The sequence below is a fragment of the Xenopus tropicalis genome, chromosome 8, assembly GCF_000004195.4.
Source record: "Xenopus tropicalis strain Nigerian chromosome 8, UCB_Xtro_10.0, whole genome shotgun sequence".
Lineage (NCBI taxonomy): Eukaryota > Metazoa > Chordata > Amphibia > Anura > Pipidae > Xenopus > Xenopus tropicalis.
Window position 1 is genome coordinate 70,478,605 of NC_030684.2, and position 16,323 is coordinate 70,494,927.

Genomic DNA, 16,323 nt, shown 5'->3' on the forward strand with positions numbered 1-16,323 from the left:
TTCAGGCGCCATTAAAATCTTTTAACCCAGCCGATCAACGAGATGTCTATATCTGCAGCCTTCGCGATATCGGTTGTCGATCTGCCATACACGCACCCAATATCTTACTCATCGATGTATGTATGGCAAGCTTAAGTAGCCAATTCCTCATGCCCTTCCCTGTCATAATGCCTATGAAGAAACCATTGCAGGACATAAGTAAGTGATCCTTACTGCCTATAATACACAGCTCAACTATCAGCAATATTGTTTTTTACTTCAGTAAACAATAAAAATGTATCAATGCAGTAAGTGTAAGCAGTGCAGCAGCAAGGTGATAGGCTGTCAAAGACACAGTATTGTGTCACCTACCTGTCATAAGCAAGTGATGACTCCAATCCAGCAGCAATAATCCATGTGTAAAACTGGCACATGCACACAACTAATAAAGACACATTCTACAGACAGGCAAACAAAGCACACTGCTTTACCAAGTCACACACCTACTGTAAAGATTGACACACAAAGAAAGAAACAGAAATAATCAGGAAATGTGTAGTATTCGCTTCAGCAGCCAAGTAGCAAACACAAACTGTAACCACCAAACTACTGCACAAACAAAATATTAGAATGAAAATGCACAACTCATATCCGCATTCATTGAGTACAAACACACTGGTGAAATAATACCACACGCACATTAGTGTCCTAAAGAAGTACAATTATACACAAACATTTAAACTTGCCTCCTGTATATATCTCTTGCACAAACCCACAATGGCTGATAGCGAACCACCCAAACTCTGTTATATATACACTCTGTGCTGCTCTCACTCTGTCTGTGCGCTCCGCTCCCTTGTATCTAAATGAGGGATGCTAGGATCTGAGAGGAGGGGAGGTAAGAGAAAAGTGAGGAAGAGATAGAGGGGGGAGAGGGAGGAAGGGAGACAGTGAATATATAGATATGTACGTTTGGGAATATACATAAACACATGTAGGCACACTCATAAATAAATATAAATTAGTGAAAAAGAACTAACCAGAGGGAGTGGATATTCCATATAAACTACATACATGTACACAGCACATATAATATCTAAGCATTCCAGGGGTTGTTTATTTCTCTCTATGGGGTATGATGTGATCCTGTAGTGATGTAATTGGGATCAATAAGTTGTTAGAACACAATGGCTGGACACTTTCACACCAAGTACCGGTTGTCTCTGTTTGTTTCTCTTACATTTAGATTAAAAACTTTCCTTCAGTCTTTCAGCGACCAGATTTCTCTCTCTTTCTCTCTCAGAGAGACACCCCCTATATATGGTAACACCTCTCAGCCTGTCTAATTTAATGAATTAGCCTTAAGTATCACTCATTTTGTGCTGCCACAAACAAGTACTCAATGTCACCACTCATCTCACCATTAAACTCTTCAGTACCCCAGCCTTCTTTCCCTCTCCCCACCCCTCTCATGTAACACTCTATGTAATTGCTGCTTTACAAGGCTCTTTATGGCACCTGCCCTGCCTACAGGTTGCACACCCATTCTTACCATTGCCCTGCTATGCATCACTGTCTTCCCTACTAGTTCTATCTGACATTATATACCTCACCTTTCAACGCCTCTATATTAATTCACATAATTTTCTGTCATTCTTTAAATCTTTTTATTGATATTTCTCTTACCCTCTGTCCACTTACATAAGTTTAACAGCTTTATTCAGTACCACACAGAGAAAAAGTCTATGCTTGTGTAGATAAAGAATAATAATATGTGGTTCCCCTTCGCTCCTTGTCTCTGTCACTATCATTCCCTGTATGTCTATCATTTTTCCTTTCCTCCTTAATGATGCCGAAACATGTGGAATAATTTTTTATTTAAAGGATGTGGTGATTTAAATTAGATTAAAGAAAGGAAACTCTTAGGGTGCCATTTATAACTGTCCCTTTAAAACCACAAAGTATGCAGCCTCCTTCCTGCCTTTTGCGGACACTGTGAAACAGAGAAAGAGAACTAGGAACCATAACCCCACATACACAGACATGTAAACACTTAAGGCACATCTCACACACAGTTCACAATGACAAATTGGAACTGGTGGCACAATAATCTAAACAGAGTGGATATGGAATCTGCCGTGACAGTACAGTGTAACAGAGAAGTCTATAGGGGGGAAGGGGTACATGTCCTGACTCCCTAGCGTAATAAGTAGCCCAACAGGAGGGAACAGGGACAGAGGTGCTTTTAACTCCAAGGTGGCACAGTGACTTAAACATAAGAATCTACTTTCTTTTTTGTTCAGGGATGCAGACGGGGAGGACTTCAGAAGTCATCCCTCCCCCCTTGGGGTGACACAGTGACACAGACAGAAGGGACCTCATTTCCATAAGTGGATAATTTGTACAAAGTACAGCGTGGGAAGAAGACAGAAATGGATACAGTATGCTGTAAACAATCCTATTATATGGTAAATTACATACAGGGGGTGATATGTGCATAGGTGCAGCAAAACTAACTGGGATAGGGGAAGAAAAGAGCAGACCAGAATCAGAAGCAAGTAATTTTAAATGGATAACAACTGCTCTCCTGTTACATGAGTGATGCATGCGTGTAGATCTTGTAGTCCACAAGGTTTTCCTGCCTCCTCTGTTTCATTAACAATTTATCCTTTAATTATTCCTTACCCAATCTCTAGCTGTTACTCTAACTGCAAAATGTGTACCTGATAGATGAAAGCTGTAATGTTTCAGCAAAAGACCATGTTAAGGATGAGTGAATGTATTTGCCACAGGCTGTTAGGTGACTTCTAATAAACCTGTGACTGACAGCAACAGGATCACATTTTGTAAACAGTTGCATACAACTTCTAATTTAGTATGATGGCTACAAAAAACCTGCAATGCATATGCCTTCATTTATCTAAAACTGAGTATATTCACAAATTAGGCTGTTGGTATTCCACTGGCTTTGTCTGCAAGTGAATCTCAGATTTCTCCTGCTTCTCACAATGTGGATCCTGTCTGAAGAGTGTCTTAGTCTTGCACTATAAGATGGCCGTCTAAGGTGGGCAATATACAATTGTTTGGCCCTAGGGCTAAGCTTTCGGATCACAACATTGGGGGATACAGGGCGTCAGAGCAAGGGCGACAATAAATGAGCTCATGCGGGGAAAATCAAAGCTTCCTGATTGACATCTGCCTGTTTTCACCAAGATATCAGTGGGGTAGGCCTGTTGGAGGGCCCCGTACATGGCCAGATAAGCTGCCAAATCAGTCTGAAGGGCTCAAATCAACAGCTTAAATCTGCCTGTGCATGGCCACCTTACCTCTATATAATATCTAAACCCCAACTTACTCTTATATACAGCGAAATGATATAATTGTGTAACTTGCACAAATACTACATTTGGAGTAAACATGTGTACCTTGCAGACACATAACTGTCCAACACAGAATATTGCTGTATGGTCACTTGAGGAGTTGCAGACTGGTAAGGGGATATAGCAGGTTACATTGTTGACCGTGGGACTAATATACTAACCACATAATTGTATATAATAGCTATAAGGGCATAATATGCAAGAAAAATATATATTTCAATTTTGATACATATTTAAATAGCAAACATGAACAAACTGTTTGCATCATGAATACAAATACACATCAAACAAAGGATGGAAATGTCTTCCTTCCCTGCATAATAAACGGGTAACCCCTCTGCTGCTGGATGGCTGGAGAGTAATTTCTCTCATTTCTCCATTAACAGAACTGTCAGATGTGACCAGGCCTGGTACTCTGCTTTCTACTATTGTTATTCCACTGCAAATAACCTAAAAAAAAGTCACAGATATTTCTTTTTTGAAATGAGTCAAAAATGCCCCTGAAACTGTCTCTTGGGAATCAAGGCTGCAATATAAACAATGCATACAGTTGTCAGCATGGGAACTAAAAACTTATAGACTGAAGAATAGAAGAAAGAAATGACCAGAAAAAAAAACTCTCTCATTCATAGTTTAGGTGCCAGTGCTAGATTGTCTGTATTATAAAAATGTCAAGAAATTAATTTCATACAAGGTAAGAGTAGGCAAAAATCCAAGGAGTTGCTAAAATATAATGAAAATAATCCATATCACTGTGCTAAAATTAAAAGCAAAGTGCTAAAATAAGTATGCATGAGTATCTGTCTCTCTCTCTCTATTGGTTGATTGAACTGTCTAAAAGGACGCACCTCATACGCTGTGTATAATAAGGCCACAGTAGCAGCTTAACTTGGAGGAGGGCATGCATGACAGGGCCCTGAGATCAGGGATAGTCTAAGGTGGGTTGGTCTGGGCTAATTAGGTGGAGGGAGGGGTTCATAGTTTAGGGGACAGCATAGGAAAGACACCATTAGCAAATATTAGTTCCTACAGCATCCTTCCCTATTTGTCAGGTACGCCAGGTTGTACAAGTTAATTTCAGGTTTACTTATTAGATCTACCTTGCAAGATTGGTACATAAAAAAGGTCAGAGCTTATTGAGATCTGGTAAATGAGCAGCTAGATAATTTAACTTACCAGTCACAGCTTTGTTAGTGGGTTCCTTGTCAGTCTGCCAGGTGTGGTGGTGTGGTATTGGAAAGTATTAATGGTTATTGTGACTCCTAAGGCAGGTAACTATGGTAAATTTGGTGGTGGTACATGACTTCCCCATGAGATCGGTCCCTGGGGAGGATTGGCTGTTAAAGAGCAGTGGTGTGAAATAGAAAAGGCCATGCATGCCCACTAATGTAGGTGCAAGTGGCTAGTGGGTATCCAAGGGCACCTGACAGAGGCCCTCAAATTTCTGTTCAGTGTTGTAATATGTTAAATAATGGTATTCAAATATTATGGATGTTATCATATTAACTGTTATGTAACTGTTATCATGTGACTCTTGTAAACAATAAATATGTAGCCATATCATCCAAATGATCAAGTCATGTGATTCATTTTAGGGTTTATAAGGGGAGCCCAAAGAGTCACACATTATCACCATATTATTATGCATATTTTTGTAACCATAAGTAAACCATATATGTACAATTTGCAGATATGTCCATGCATACAAGACAGACTACAATGTGTGCTCTTACCTCTACCAACTTTGCCAGTTGTTGCTCTTGTAACCTAGTATTTTACCTATTTTGTTGCATGACCTTTACCTATTTATTTACCAGTTTCTTGTCATTCCCCTCCTGACTTCAGTTTGCATTTGTTTTTTTATCAGCTCGCTAGTATGCCATCTGTTCTACCAGTCTGTGTCTGATTTTACTTTTTCTTTTGCCTGAATATAAATAATCAGGGTGGGACTGAGTTGGTGGGACACCGGGAAAAACCCAGTGGGCACCGGTTCTTGTGGACCTTGTTGACCCAGTTCTGCCCCCCACTCTCTCTAGGCCAAGTTCACCTCCCTCAGTCCTGATCAAGCCAGCAAGTAAGAGGAACACAATACGCAAGGGGGCAAAGGTTATGTGTAGGCAGGCAGTGAGTTTTACAACTGGGGTAGGGGGCCCCTGATGTGACATCTCTGGTTGGCCCCACTCAGACAATGAATATAACTGTCTTAAAACACATCATTCTGTATGTATTTTACATTGGTAAAAGTGTGGTTTTGTGTCTTTGTCCTCAAAACATCTAGATCACAAAGATTCAAATTTGGTTCAGCCAGGACCGTGGATTCGGCCGAACCCTGCCGAAAAAGGCTGAACACCGAACATAATCCTGGATTCGGTGCATACCTAAAAATACGGTAAGAGTGCCCTACTGGGGTGCAGGGTAGAGCAGGGATGCTGGTCTGGAGTTCATGGTTAACTACAAGCACCAGACTGAGCTGTAACATAAGGTAGGAGTGTGGAATATGTTGTAGTTTAAGACATGGGCATAGGGCAAAGAGGGAGTTTTGGACTGAAATGCAGGACAAGGTAGGAGTGTTATATTCAAGTCCACTGATGGACTGGAAAGCTAAACTGAAGATCAGGTTAATCATGCATGATTTATAGAATGTAGAGCAAAGCAAGGCTGGCATTTTGGTTTAAAGTGCAGGCCAATTACACTGAAGACAATTATTATGGATGCTGCACTGTTCTCGGATAGCCGGTGTCACTGGTACAAGATATTGGTACAAGATATATATTTACAAATGAGAATAGAGGAAAGGCTGCACGAACAAAGGTTGAAACAAGATAAGCAGGAAATGGCAAGATCTTAGGGATGGATCAAGGCAGGATCTGAGAGAGGTCCCTAAGTATGGGTAGTTACTGCTTTTCTAAGCAAGACAAGAGCACCATCTGTACTATGCTGTCCCAGCCATTATAATTATATAAATTGCAAACTCCTTGTCTGGCTAAATGATAACCACCTTGGTCATTTGCATCATGCAGACAACAGAAGCAGAGACAGTAGCGAGAACAGGAGCCCCAACATGTTTATTGTGAAGAACTGGGCTCTGTAAGACCACTAGAAGGCACTATTTTCAAAATCATGTCAGAATTTCAGTTGCATTTGATATTTCAAATCCCCTGTTCAAGAATCTGTAATTTAATTCAAAAGTGTTTGTAATGTTTTATGAAAATGTCACCCTGTTGAAGTATTTTTTGTGCCATTATTCCAAATGATTTTGAAGGTTATGTCTTTATTTAGTGTTATGTTTATTGTTCTATCTGCCAGAAATAAAAAAGACACAGAGAGCAGATGTTAAAGTACTTTGTCGTTCTATTTAAACTTGCTAGGGGGCAGATTTATCCAAATTTGGATCTGTGTAGTTTTGGAGTTTTTTTCTCCCATGCCTAAATTTACAAATTAAAAAAGCAGGAATTTCTCCTTACTTATTAAAAAGTAAAATAAAAAAAGCATAAAAAGCCTAAGAAACAAAACTGAATACTTTGGGGCCCATTCATTACAGTCCGAATGAGTACGAATGGAAAAAAACAAAAATTAATTGTGTATTTTCTGCGATTTTTTAATTAATTAATTTCCGAGACTTTTTCGTACTTTGTGACAAAATCGTATTTGTTGCAACAATTACGAAAGTTTTCATTATTCATTCAAGCTTCGGTATTGTGACTTTCCTTGGGCCAGGTTGGAGCTGCAGAGTGCTATTGAGTCCTATGGGAGACTTCCAAAAACATGCACTGAAGGTTCAAAGTCAGAAAGTTTTTTGCGCCGTTTACGATCGTTCGGATATGAAAATTTCAGAACTTTCTGATCGTACAACGATATTTATGTATGACCATGATTTGAATTTTGGTGCAATTAAGAAATCAGAAATTTTCGCACTTTGATAAATCAGCCCCCTAGAATTGTGAACTTCATGAAAATATCATGAATAGCTCCCCAAAAAGTAAAATGACAGCAAAAAAATTGCCTAGGAGAGCTCCAATTGACGATTTTGTATATGAAACAATTTTTTTTTTTTGCGCAATAAATTACAAATTACAGAGGGGAAGGAAAGGCAAAATTACTGGAGGGTGCCAAATGTTAGGTAGCCCCCCCCCAGTAATCACTTACCTGATACCCCTGCCTGGTGCTCCTGTTAGGAGAAAACTGCACCAGCCCAGGGTATATGTGAGTGAGCAATCCTCTTCCCCTCTCTTCTTTCTTCAGAATCCCAGGGGCCAACACATGCGCAGTTGAGCAAAAAAACTTTTTTGTTTTTTTTTTGCATACTATGCATTAACGAAGACCAAAGCAGGGCAAAGGAACGCAAGCATGCATTCACCCCAGCTGCTTCAGTTTTCCCCTAACAGGAGCACTGCCGGGGGTTTTATGTAAGCGATTATAATCACTGGAGGAGGGGGGGGGCTAACATTTTGGCACACCACCCCCCTCAGTGATTGTAACTTTCTTTCTTCTTTAAAGAGTAAGTATTCCTTATATTATATTATATAAGTGTTCCATAAACACTTTAAAAAAGTTGTTGTTATGTTGTGGTTATTTATGTGCATGGGAGCTGCCATATTTAATTTTGTATTTAATCAGTGGTCTAGCAGCTGACTAGGAAAAAAGCATCTCAAATATTAGAAGTGCATTGCACTATTCCAGTTCCAGAAAGAAAATTCTGATAAATGCCAGAGAGATAACTGTGAGCTGCAATAGACTGTGATATATATTGGGCCTGTTCATTCTGTTTTCAGTATTTTTTTTTAGCAGGTTTTAGTTTTGCAAAGCATGACTTTAATAAAACAATAGTCAGCATCAGTTTTAGCCCTATAGTCTCCCATTATTCATTACAAGTTCACAGTACACACTTAAACAATATATCATGTCTATGTTTTACTCAGATTTGCACCTCAACTGTAAAATCTAGTTGGGCCCCAAAAGAATTGCAGCATGTAGTGAATATGGGGCAGTGCATATACTGTAGAAGTAATAGTAAGTGCAATAGTATGGTTGCACTGGGAGCTGTAGTCCAGCAATAGAGAGATAGTATATACACACAAACAGTTAGCTGGTAAAGGTCACTGGAACAAGTGAAAGCATTTTTTGCCTTAGTGTAAAACTAGTCACTGAACAGACAGCAGCAATTTTTTGGGAATAGAAAGATAAATGTAAGGTAATGAATATGAGAAATTAAAATAAACAATGAATTGGAGTTTCTGTTTTAGAGAAAGATTCATGATTACTTGGCAGCTAAAAACATTAATATTTAGAAGGTACAGAAGGTAAGGATACAGGGGGCATTTACTATGTCTCTGGGCAGAAGTGCTAAAGACAACATATTTCACTACTGAGGGGTAATACATGCTCAACTGACACCAGAGTACAGAAAAATTAAGTCTTTATTATAACATGATTAAAAAGTATATATCAACACTACAGATTGCAGCCTTACACATTTTGTACATAAATGGCACTTTCGTCATAGGCAGTAAGGAGCTCTAAACATTTTAAAAACATTAAACTCCTCCCCAACAATCAAAAATACAATTGCTGATTGGTGCTATTGATACAGTGGCAGTATATAAACAGATGCACAGACTGGTTTAGTTAGAGGCTGCACATATATAACACATATATGAGCCAGTCTGGGCCCATTCTAGTAAACATTCTAAAAATGTTGGTTCTGTTTGCTTATCATGCAATATGGTTTTTTAGTGGTGGTCTTTTTGACAGTTATTGCTGAACAGCCATTAGCACCCTAAATCAGCCATAGAGGAAGCATCCTTGGTAACTGAGAATCACTGTGATCATGCAGTAGGTTGTAATTATCACCACATAACTTGATGGGTGTATTTTTAATTAACAGTTATGTCAGTGTGCAGTGTTTGCTGTAAACAACAATGTGCAGTGTGAGAGATACAGTACAAAGAGAGACAATTCCAGTTATTCTAATGCTACTTTCTTCCACGGAAAACTGTGCAACAGAAGGCTATTTATGACACAAGCCTTAAATTTATGCAACTGTTGCTGTAGAGACCAGTGCTGGTGCTATTCTATCTTCAAGCAATCTCTGCTTTCTGTATAGACTCCAATTTTTCAGATACTGCGGCTCATTTACAAACCTAGGAGCTAAATTGCACAAAACCTGTTGCCAAAAGGAACCAGTGAGCAATTAGATTTGAAATGGATTGGTTGCTATAGGCAACTGCACTTGTACAACACTTTGGTTTCAAATAAGTGTGTATTATTAATTATTTAAGAACGCTATGGCTGTGAAAAAGCACCAACGCACTTCCATTTTTGTGTTGTCTGAAGGTGTGGACAAATATTAATTTTATTTCTGTTTGCTTGGGGAGTGAACTGTTAGCAGTCAGTCAGCAACAGCCTTTTGTCCACCTCTAAGCATATCTTTCACCTCAGATTTATTCAACCTAATTAATAGCTCTGCAGGCAGCCTTGTGCCTTTCTGTGGTTTACCATCTTTAAAAATTACACCACAGCTGCAAGTATATCCTGATATGTATGCATTTCAGCACTTCCATATATCTTTATATAAAGTAATGCTGGAAGTGGCTGGAGGAGCTCTAGGGATGTGTTTATATCCCCCAAACAAAACCTTTGCTTCAGCTGCTCGCTGACAGTACAGTGTTTCACTGTGCATCGTTCTGCACATTCTGCTAGCTGTCCCCTGAGGTCACTGCCTGCCACACTGTGCCACAGCTGCCTAATTAGGTTATTATATAGCTCACATTTCCCATGGCTTAATCCAAATAAAGGCTATTTACACCACAAAAACCCTGGATAGCAAAGGCGTATAAGCATATATGTTTAGTTGTTTTTGAATGGATATCTATAGAATGCATAGTCTTCTGCCTGTTTATACAGAGGGGGTGGGGTTAGCAGTGATGCCATACTGTGGGGGTATCACATTAGAGGATGCTGCAGGAGGCAGTTACCATGGTGACAAGATAGAGAAGGAGGGATGTGAGAAACAGAGAGAGAAAGGGAGAAAAGAAAGGCATAAAGACAAGAAGACGGAAAAAAGAGAAAAGGAATGTCAGAATCCGGCGCTGGTGGCAGTTCTGTGTATGATACCAGCTCCCTGCTGCAGTATTGCAATGGTGAGTGCACAGAGCTCTCTTTTAATATACATTTGTGATTCTCCCACGCTGTCTTGCTCCACAGCATGGAAATCAGTGGTCTCTATAGGTTGCATTGCACTATACCTAATTTATAAAAACAAATTTGAGCCTGGTAGCTCTATCTCTGTAGGGAGAAATAAGGGAAGGGCCTGGCACCTCGAGTTCCAAACGAGGAGCAGAGAAAAGGCAGAATCTGTCATCTCAGTATGGGGGAGGGGATATAAGAAGGGCCTAGGACATCTAGAAATACCTGGGGAAATTAGAATAATGCAGACCCTCACAACATCCCCTATAAAGGAATACAGTGCACAAATCACAGACTTGCACCTCTTGGACTTTATGGAGCACATAAGATAGCCCTCAAACCTCTATTAATGTAGAGGGATGAGAAATATAAAGCAGAGCATAACATCTATAGTACTGTATGGTAATATGTAACCTTTAGCAATGTAGCTAAAAGGGAATTGTATGTATATGGCAAAGCTGGGCAATTTCAGCACTGTAAGGTTAGATAAGAGATAAAGCAAAGCATTAGCTACTATAGGGCTGTAAAACGGTGAAAGATACGGAAAAAGTCTGTAACAAATATTGCTGTAAGGTGAGGGGAAACGCAAGGCAAATCTGGGCACACAAGTGCTTTACAGTACGGGAAGACCAAAGTGAGATTGTTGCATCTGGCACCTGCTGTTTATGGTGAGGATAGAGATACGGCACAGCCTGGCTCACCCAATGTCTTAATGTGAGGCTAGACTAGGCTGAGTTTCTTACCTCTAGTGCTACAACATTATAGAAAAGATAAGGCAGAAGTAAGGTGAAAGGAAGATTAAGACAGAGCTGATATCCATGCCATCAGTACTGAAAGGCAAAGGAGGCAAAATGCAGAATGGATCCTATAATGTTGTAAAAGTGATGAGAGATTTAAGAGAGAGCCTAGAAAATTACACTTGCACCGCTGTAACGTGAAGGGAAAGATAAGACAGAGGGTGGTGTTTGTATTGCTCTATGGTGAAGGTACAGAAAAGGCACTTGGATTTCAGTAAGGTAAAGGCAGATATAAGCCACCAACAGAACGGTGATAGATAAGGCAGAGCAGGCTCAGACTGTGATATAAAATAGGCCCTGGCATTTCAAGTACACAGAGGCCCCAAAACAGCCCCTCCACAGGCCCACTAAATAGTAACAATTGATGGCATCTTATAGCAGCCCATCTGGCATTTGCCAGAATCCACAGATTGCCAACTGGGGCCTGAGGCTGATCCTGACACCCTCAGGTGCTTTATGTTGGGGGTTGGGGGAAATAGGGCAGAACATGGCATCTGTGTTGCTGTCAGATGATTTTCAGAATAAATCTTGAACATGCAACCTGCTGCAGGTTTAAGGAGATGATCTAGCCATCACTAATCTAAAATTTACCTGTATGTATGTATGTATTAATGTATAACTTTATTTATAAAGCGCCACAAGGGTACGCAGCGCTGTACAATCTTACAATATACAAAATTACACACAGGGGGACAAGTGTTATAATAAATACAATAAATAAGTATAAATACACAGTATTTGAGACATAAGTATATGAGACACAGTAGGAAGGAGGTCCCTGCCACGTAGAGCTTACAGACTACCTAGCTTGTCTCCACTGTCCCTCAACATATATTTTGTTTAGGAAAGTTGCTTATCGAATAACCAGAAATGTCGCTCAACCTGAAAATTAAAGAAACGGTAACCATATAAAACTTTGAGAATGGGTAAAAAACACAGGCTGTCACAGAAGTGGTACACTATGGCATTAGCTTATATTAAACATGCAGGCAAGGAAACAACTCACTGACTCTTGTTGGTGGCCCTGAGACGATTTTTGACCTTTCTTATAATTGGTATCAAAATTAATCTACACCTACATCATGCCACCCATGCCAACAACTATTATATCAGGGTAGCACCAATGCTTCACTCTAGAAACCCTCTATCCAAATCCATACCCCAGCCAACTCAGTGTGCATTTGTACTGGTATACTGGTATATATTTTTTTGCACTAAAAAAACTAGAATTTGAGTTATGTTTCAAAAACTCGAATGTCTGGTATTTATTAAGTGCAAAAAAACACAAAAACTTGAATGTAAAAATTTGCCATCTAAAAGCTTGCAAGTTTCTATAGATGTCGATAAGAGTTGTCCTTGGCAAAGTCAAACCATATTTTCATTTTGAAATATTCGATTTTTATTCGAGGTTGTAAACTCGAAATTTGAGGTATTCCAGTTTTTTTAATTGCAGTTTGAGTTTACCACATTAATAAGTAAATGAGCATTCTATATGCAAGTATGTGAATATTGATAAGTAAGCCCTTAAAGGTTATTTACATACTATAAAAAAATACAGTGTACAAAAAAGAACTCAATCATCCATTTGACACTGTGTTGTGTCTGTGAAAAATGGCCGCAGTCCTTTGCACTCTATTCCTGTGCCCAGCTTCTTCAATAAAGCTCTGCCTGCATTAATGAGTGCGCCATCCAAAAGGGGCAGGCGAGGAAGGTGCCAAATCCTAAACAAAATGTTCAATTTAAAGATACAACATACCCCTGTCTTTCCTGTACGTTGCCTAAGTGCGCAATATACATTTTGCAGTCAGTCTCCATACTGTGTATTCTGTATTGATATGGATGCAGCCATAATGAAGACAATATAAATTGCACACAATCAAAAATTGGTCCATTTGCCGTAACTGACCTTGGTTGCTCCAAAATCTATGCATCAGCTTTTAATATATAACAAAAATCTATGCTGCTCAGTTTGAAACTCTTTCTTGCAAGGTACCCTATAAGGCTGCCATTATTTATTAATCATCAGATATTTCAAAATATTCTTCAGTGTAATTATTCTTTCAGTAAGGTCATGAGTAAGAACCTCTCACGAGCTTGCATGAACAGCTTCACGCCTCTGAAAAACATCACCTCACTTTAACAAATTTCCTTCAGTTCTTAACAGAATCTGCTTGTATAAAAATAGATGGGGAGCATAGTCAGTAAGCACATTCTGAATCTGGTAATTATTTTTGCTTATTATCATTATAGTTTCACAAATCTAAACTAAACTGGCATTATGTCCATGGTGAAAACATAATTGGTAATCTACCAAAACTGCCCCCCTATATTAAAACTGCTTTGTTAAGTAAACCAACAATTTAGTTCCACTCACAGAAGCCCTGCATGTACTCCACAGATGATGGCCTCTCAGGTCCCAGTGCGATGGACACAGATGATCGGATCTCCAACTTGGAACAGCGGCTTCAGCTCCAGGAGGATGAGATGCAAGTTCTGAGAGCTGCACTAAGTGATGCTCTGCGAAGACTGCGGATTTGTGAAGAGAGAGGAGACGCTATACGTGGTAGACAGAGTGAGCAATTTGTTGAACGTAAGATAATGGCAACCAGATTTAAAAATGTATCTTCGAAAAACCAACAAAATAGTGGAGTAAGATTTCTGTGCAGAAACATTTCTATGTGCAATGGCGGTATAAGCCATTCAAAACAATTGAGTAATTTAGATTCTTCTTATCTATGTACAGACAGAGCATTAAAACAGAGTGGCGAGCCTATATTGTAAATAAAAGGGTTTGGGGTTGACTGTAGAATGACGGTAATGAATAATGCCAGGCCAAATTTAAAGGAGAAGGAAATGTAAAAACTAAATACCGGTAAGCTTTATCAGAAAGGTCTATGTAAATACAGCCACACCATAAGCACTCGCAGTAATGCTGCTCTGAGTCCTCTATCAAAAGAAATACAGGGTTTCTTGTCTCCTTTTTTGTAAACTTGTTCTTGGGTATCTGACTTCCTATCTCAGAAAAATCCTTCAGTCCCTGGGCCAGAGTCTGCTGCAGTTCTCTTCTCTCTCCCTTCTCCTGCTCCCCCCCCCACCATAAGAATTCATAAAACTCACTCCCCCCACCCTTAGGAATGTGTGATCTGAGCTATAACAGCTAAGCTACAAGTAGGAAGCTATGAAGACCAAGCTAAAATGGCAACTGCAAACAGAGAAAGCTTCTAGGGCTCTTTACTCAGGTATGATAAAGCTTTCTGTAGACTAAATATAGTGTTCTAGGTGGCACTAATGTGGCAAATCTATTGGCAGTAAAATGCCAAAATGACTTTCCTTCTCCTTTAAGGTTGTTTAAAAAATCTAAAACTAGGTCATGTCGCTGTATATTGAAATATATGTATATATAGGTCATTGTGTATATATTTTAGGTGTCCATATAGTGAAACCACCTCCTCGCTCTGCACAAAATGGTACAGCCCCACGAAGAAGAACTGGCCTTTCCACCTCTCCATCCTCTCCTAAAATGGGGGGGACCCCAGTCTTCGTAAAGAGGTAACAACCAAGTTATCCAAGTTTACTTTATTACTCTCATTTCCCTTCTTTGCTCTGTTTGACTGTGTGTGCTCACTGTGTGTTTTTCAGCGTCCGGCGCTCTCTCTCACCTGAACGCATGTCATTTCTAAAGAGAGATATCTCGGACACCAGAAGCAGAGTACTTGCAACCTGCAGTGGAAGAAGAGATGGGTGAGAGAGTGGAAGTGGGTAGAGTGGTGGACAGCAAGAGGGTGAGAGAAAGAGGCAAGAGCAAGAGGGAAAGTGTGTAAAATAATGAGACAATAAGGTGAAACAAGCAGAAATAACTCACATTGCCATACCTAGTAATAATTAAGAACTTTTGTTTGCCTACTCATGTGCCTTGCCTTATCTTATAACCAGTATAACCCGGAACGAAATGTTGCGAACTCTAGTTTCACTTTTAGTATCTTTTACATTACAGAGTAAAGATACAAGTGTGCTAGTCACACAAATAGGATTTGATATTTATCAAAGGGTGAAAATAAAGTTCTGGCGAACCATGGCTGAGATTTTCAAACACTGATATATATGTGTGTGCGTGTGTGTGTGTATGTGTCTATTGGTCTTAGTTTAGAACAGAAATATACAGTAGTGTTTTGCTGCTGCAGTTAATTAGCACATTACTGATCCCCAAGGTCCACAATATAACAACAACTTGTTATAGCCTGGGAGACTCCATTACCTAATATGCAAGGAAGTATCATGCAAATTGGCCACCCTTCCTGTAAAAAAAATCCAGGCCTATGTGGACTGTTTTTAAAAACAAAAAAAAAAATATATATATATATAGTAACTAATGCAAGTGGTAATTGAAGTAGAGAGAGAAGACATTTCTTATAGCACTAGATAAAAACCCTGCTCATTGGCCAGAAAATTACAAAAAGTTCACATTTATTTTCCAGCAATTCTGCAGGTTTTTTTTTATACTGTTTGAATAAATAATTTTTTAGAAATGACAGGTCCCTGCTTTCAATTAGCTGAAAGAAATCAAATCATTGCTATGATATATATATTTTCTTTTAGTGACAAAACCCTGAGTATCCTGTGGTTCCCTCTTTTAGTGGATCTACACCCTGGTTAACGTTCCAACATTAAATAATAAGGCCCTGTCATATAATAGCATATCACCTATCCCTGCCCTTCCAGGAATATCCGGGGTGCAAATAATAATTCAATCTAGACCTTACCCCAGCACTCTGGCTTTCCTGCTCCTTTTACTGAACAAGTTTACAAGTATATGGAAAAACTTGTGTACTGGTCACCATGTGATGGTGCCAGGTATATCTAGAATAGCCAAAAAAATGTCACCTCAAATCTTATCTTAATTGGCCTTCAGGCTAGGCCTCCATGCACTGCTTCCCCCCACCCCCTTACTTGGAGAACCAGACCTACAATTTAGAAACTTATGT

At 39.4% G+C, this 16,323-nt stretch overlaps 2 protein-coding genes across 4 annotated transcripts in view; one reads left to right on the forward strand and one right to left on the reverse strand.

Annotated features, from left to right (window-relative positions):
* Positions 1–13,790, reverse strand: part of gipr (gastric inhibitory polypeptide receptor) — a 41,412-nt gene extending 27,622 nt beyond the window's left edge. The window contains exon 1 of one of the 2 annotated variants that reach the window (XM_002932633.4): positions 13,716–13,790. The gene's annotated coding sequence lies outside the window, so the exon portion shown is untranslated. Of the gene's footprint in view, positions 1–351; positions 604–13,715 lie in introns of those variants that run through there. The other variant, XM_031891104.1, reaches the window with a different exon arrangement.
* eml1 (echinoderm microtubule associated protein like 1) overlaps positions 10,355–16,323 on the forward strand; it is a 28,328-nt gene continuing 22,359 nt past the window's right edge. Inside the window, exons 1-4 of one of the 2 annotated variants that reach the window (XM_012968330.3) lie at positions 10,355–10,498; positions 13,740–13,931; positions 14,767–14,890; positions 14,981–15,082. In XM_012968330.3, coding sequence (XP_012823784.1) covers positions 10,432–10,498; positions 13,740–13,931; positions 14,767–14,890; positions 14,981–15,082 — 485 coding nt within the window. In that variant the 5' untranslated portion in view covers positions 10,355–10,431. The remainder of the gene's footprint in view (positions 10,499–13,739; positions 13,932–14,766; positions 14,891–14,980; positions 15,083–16,323) is intronic. The other variant, XM_012968331.3, reaches the window with a different exon arrangement.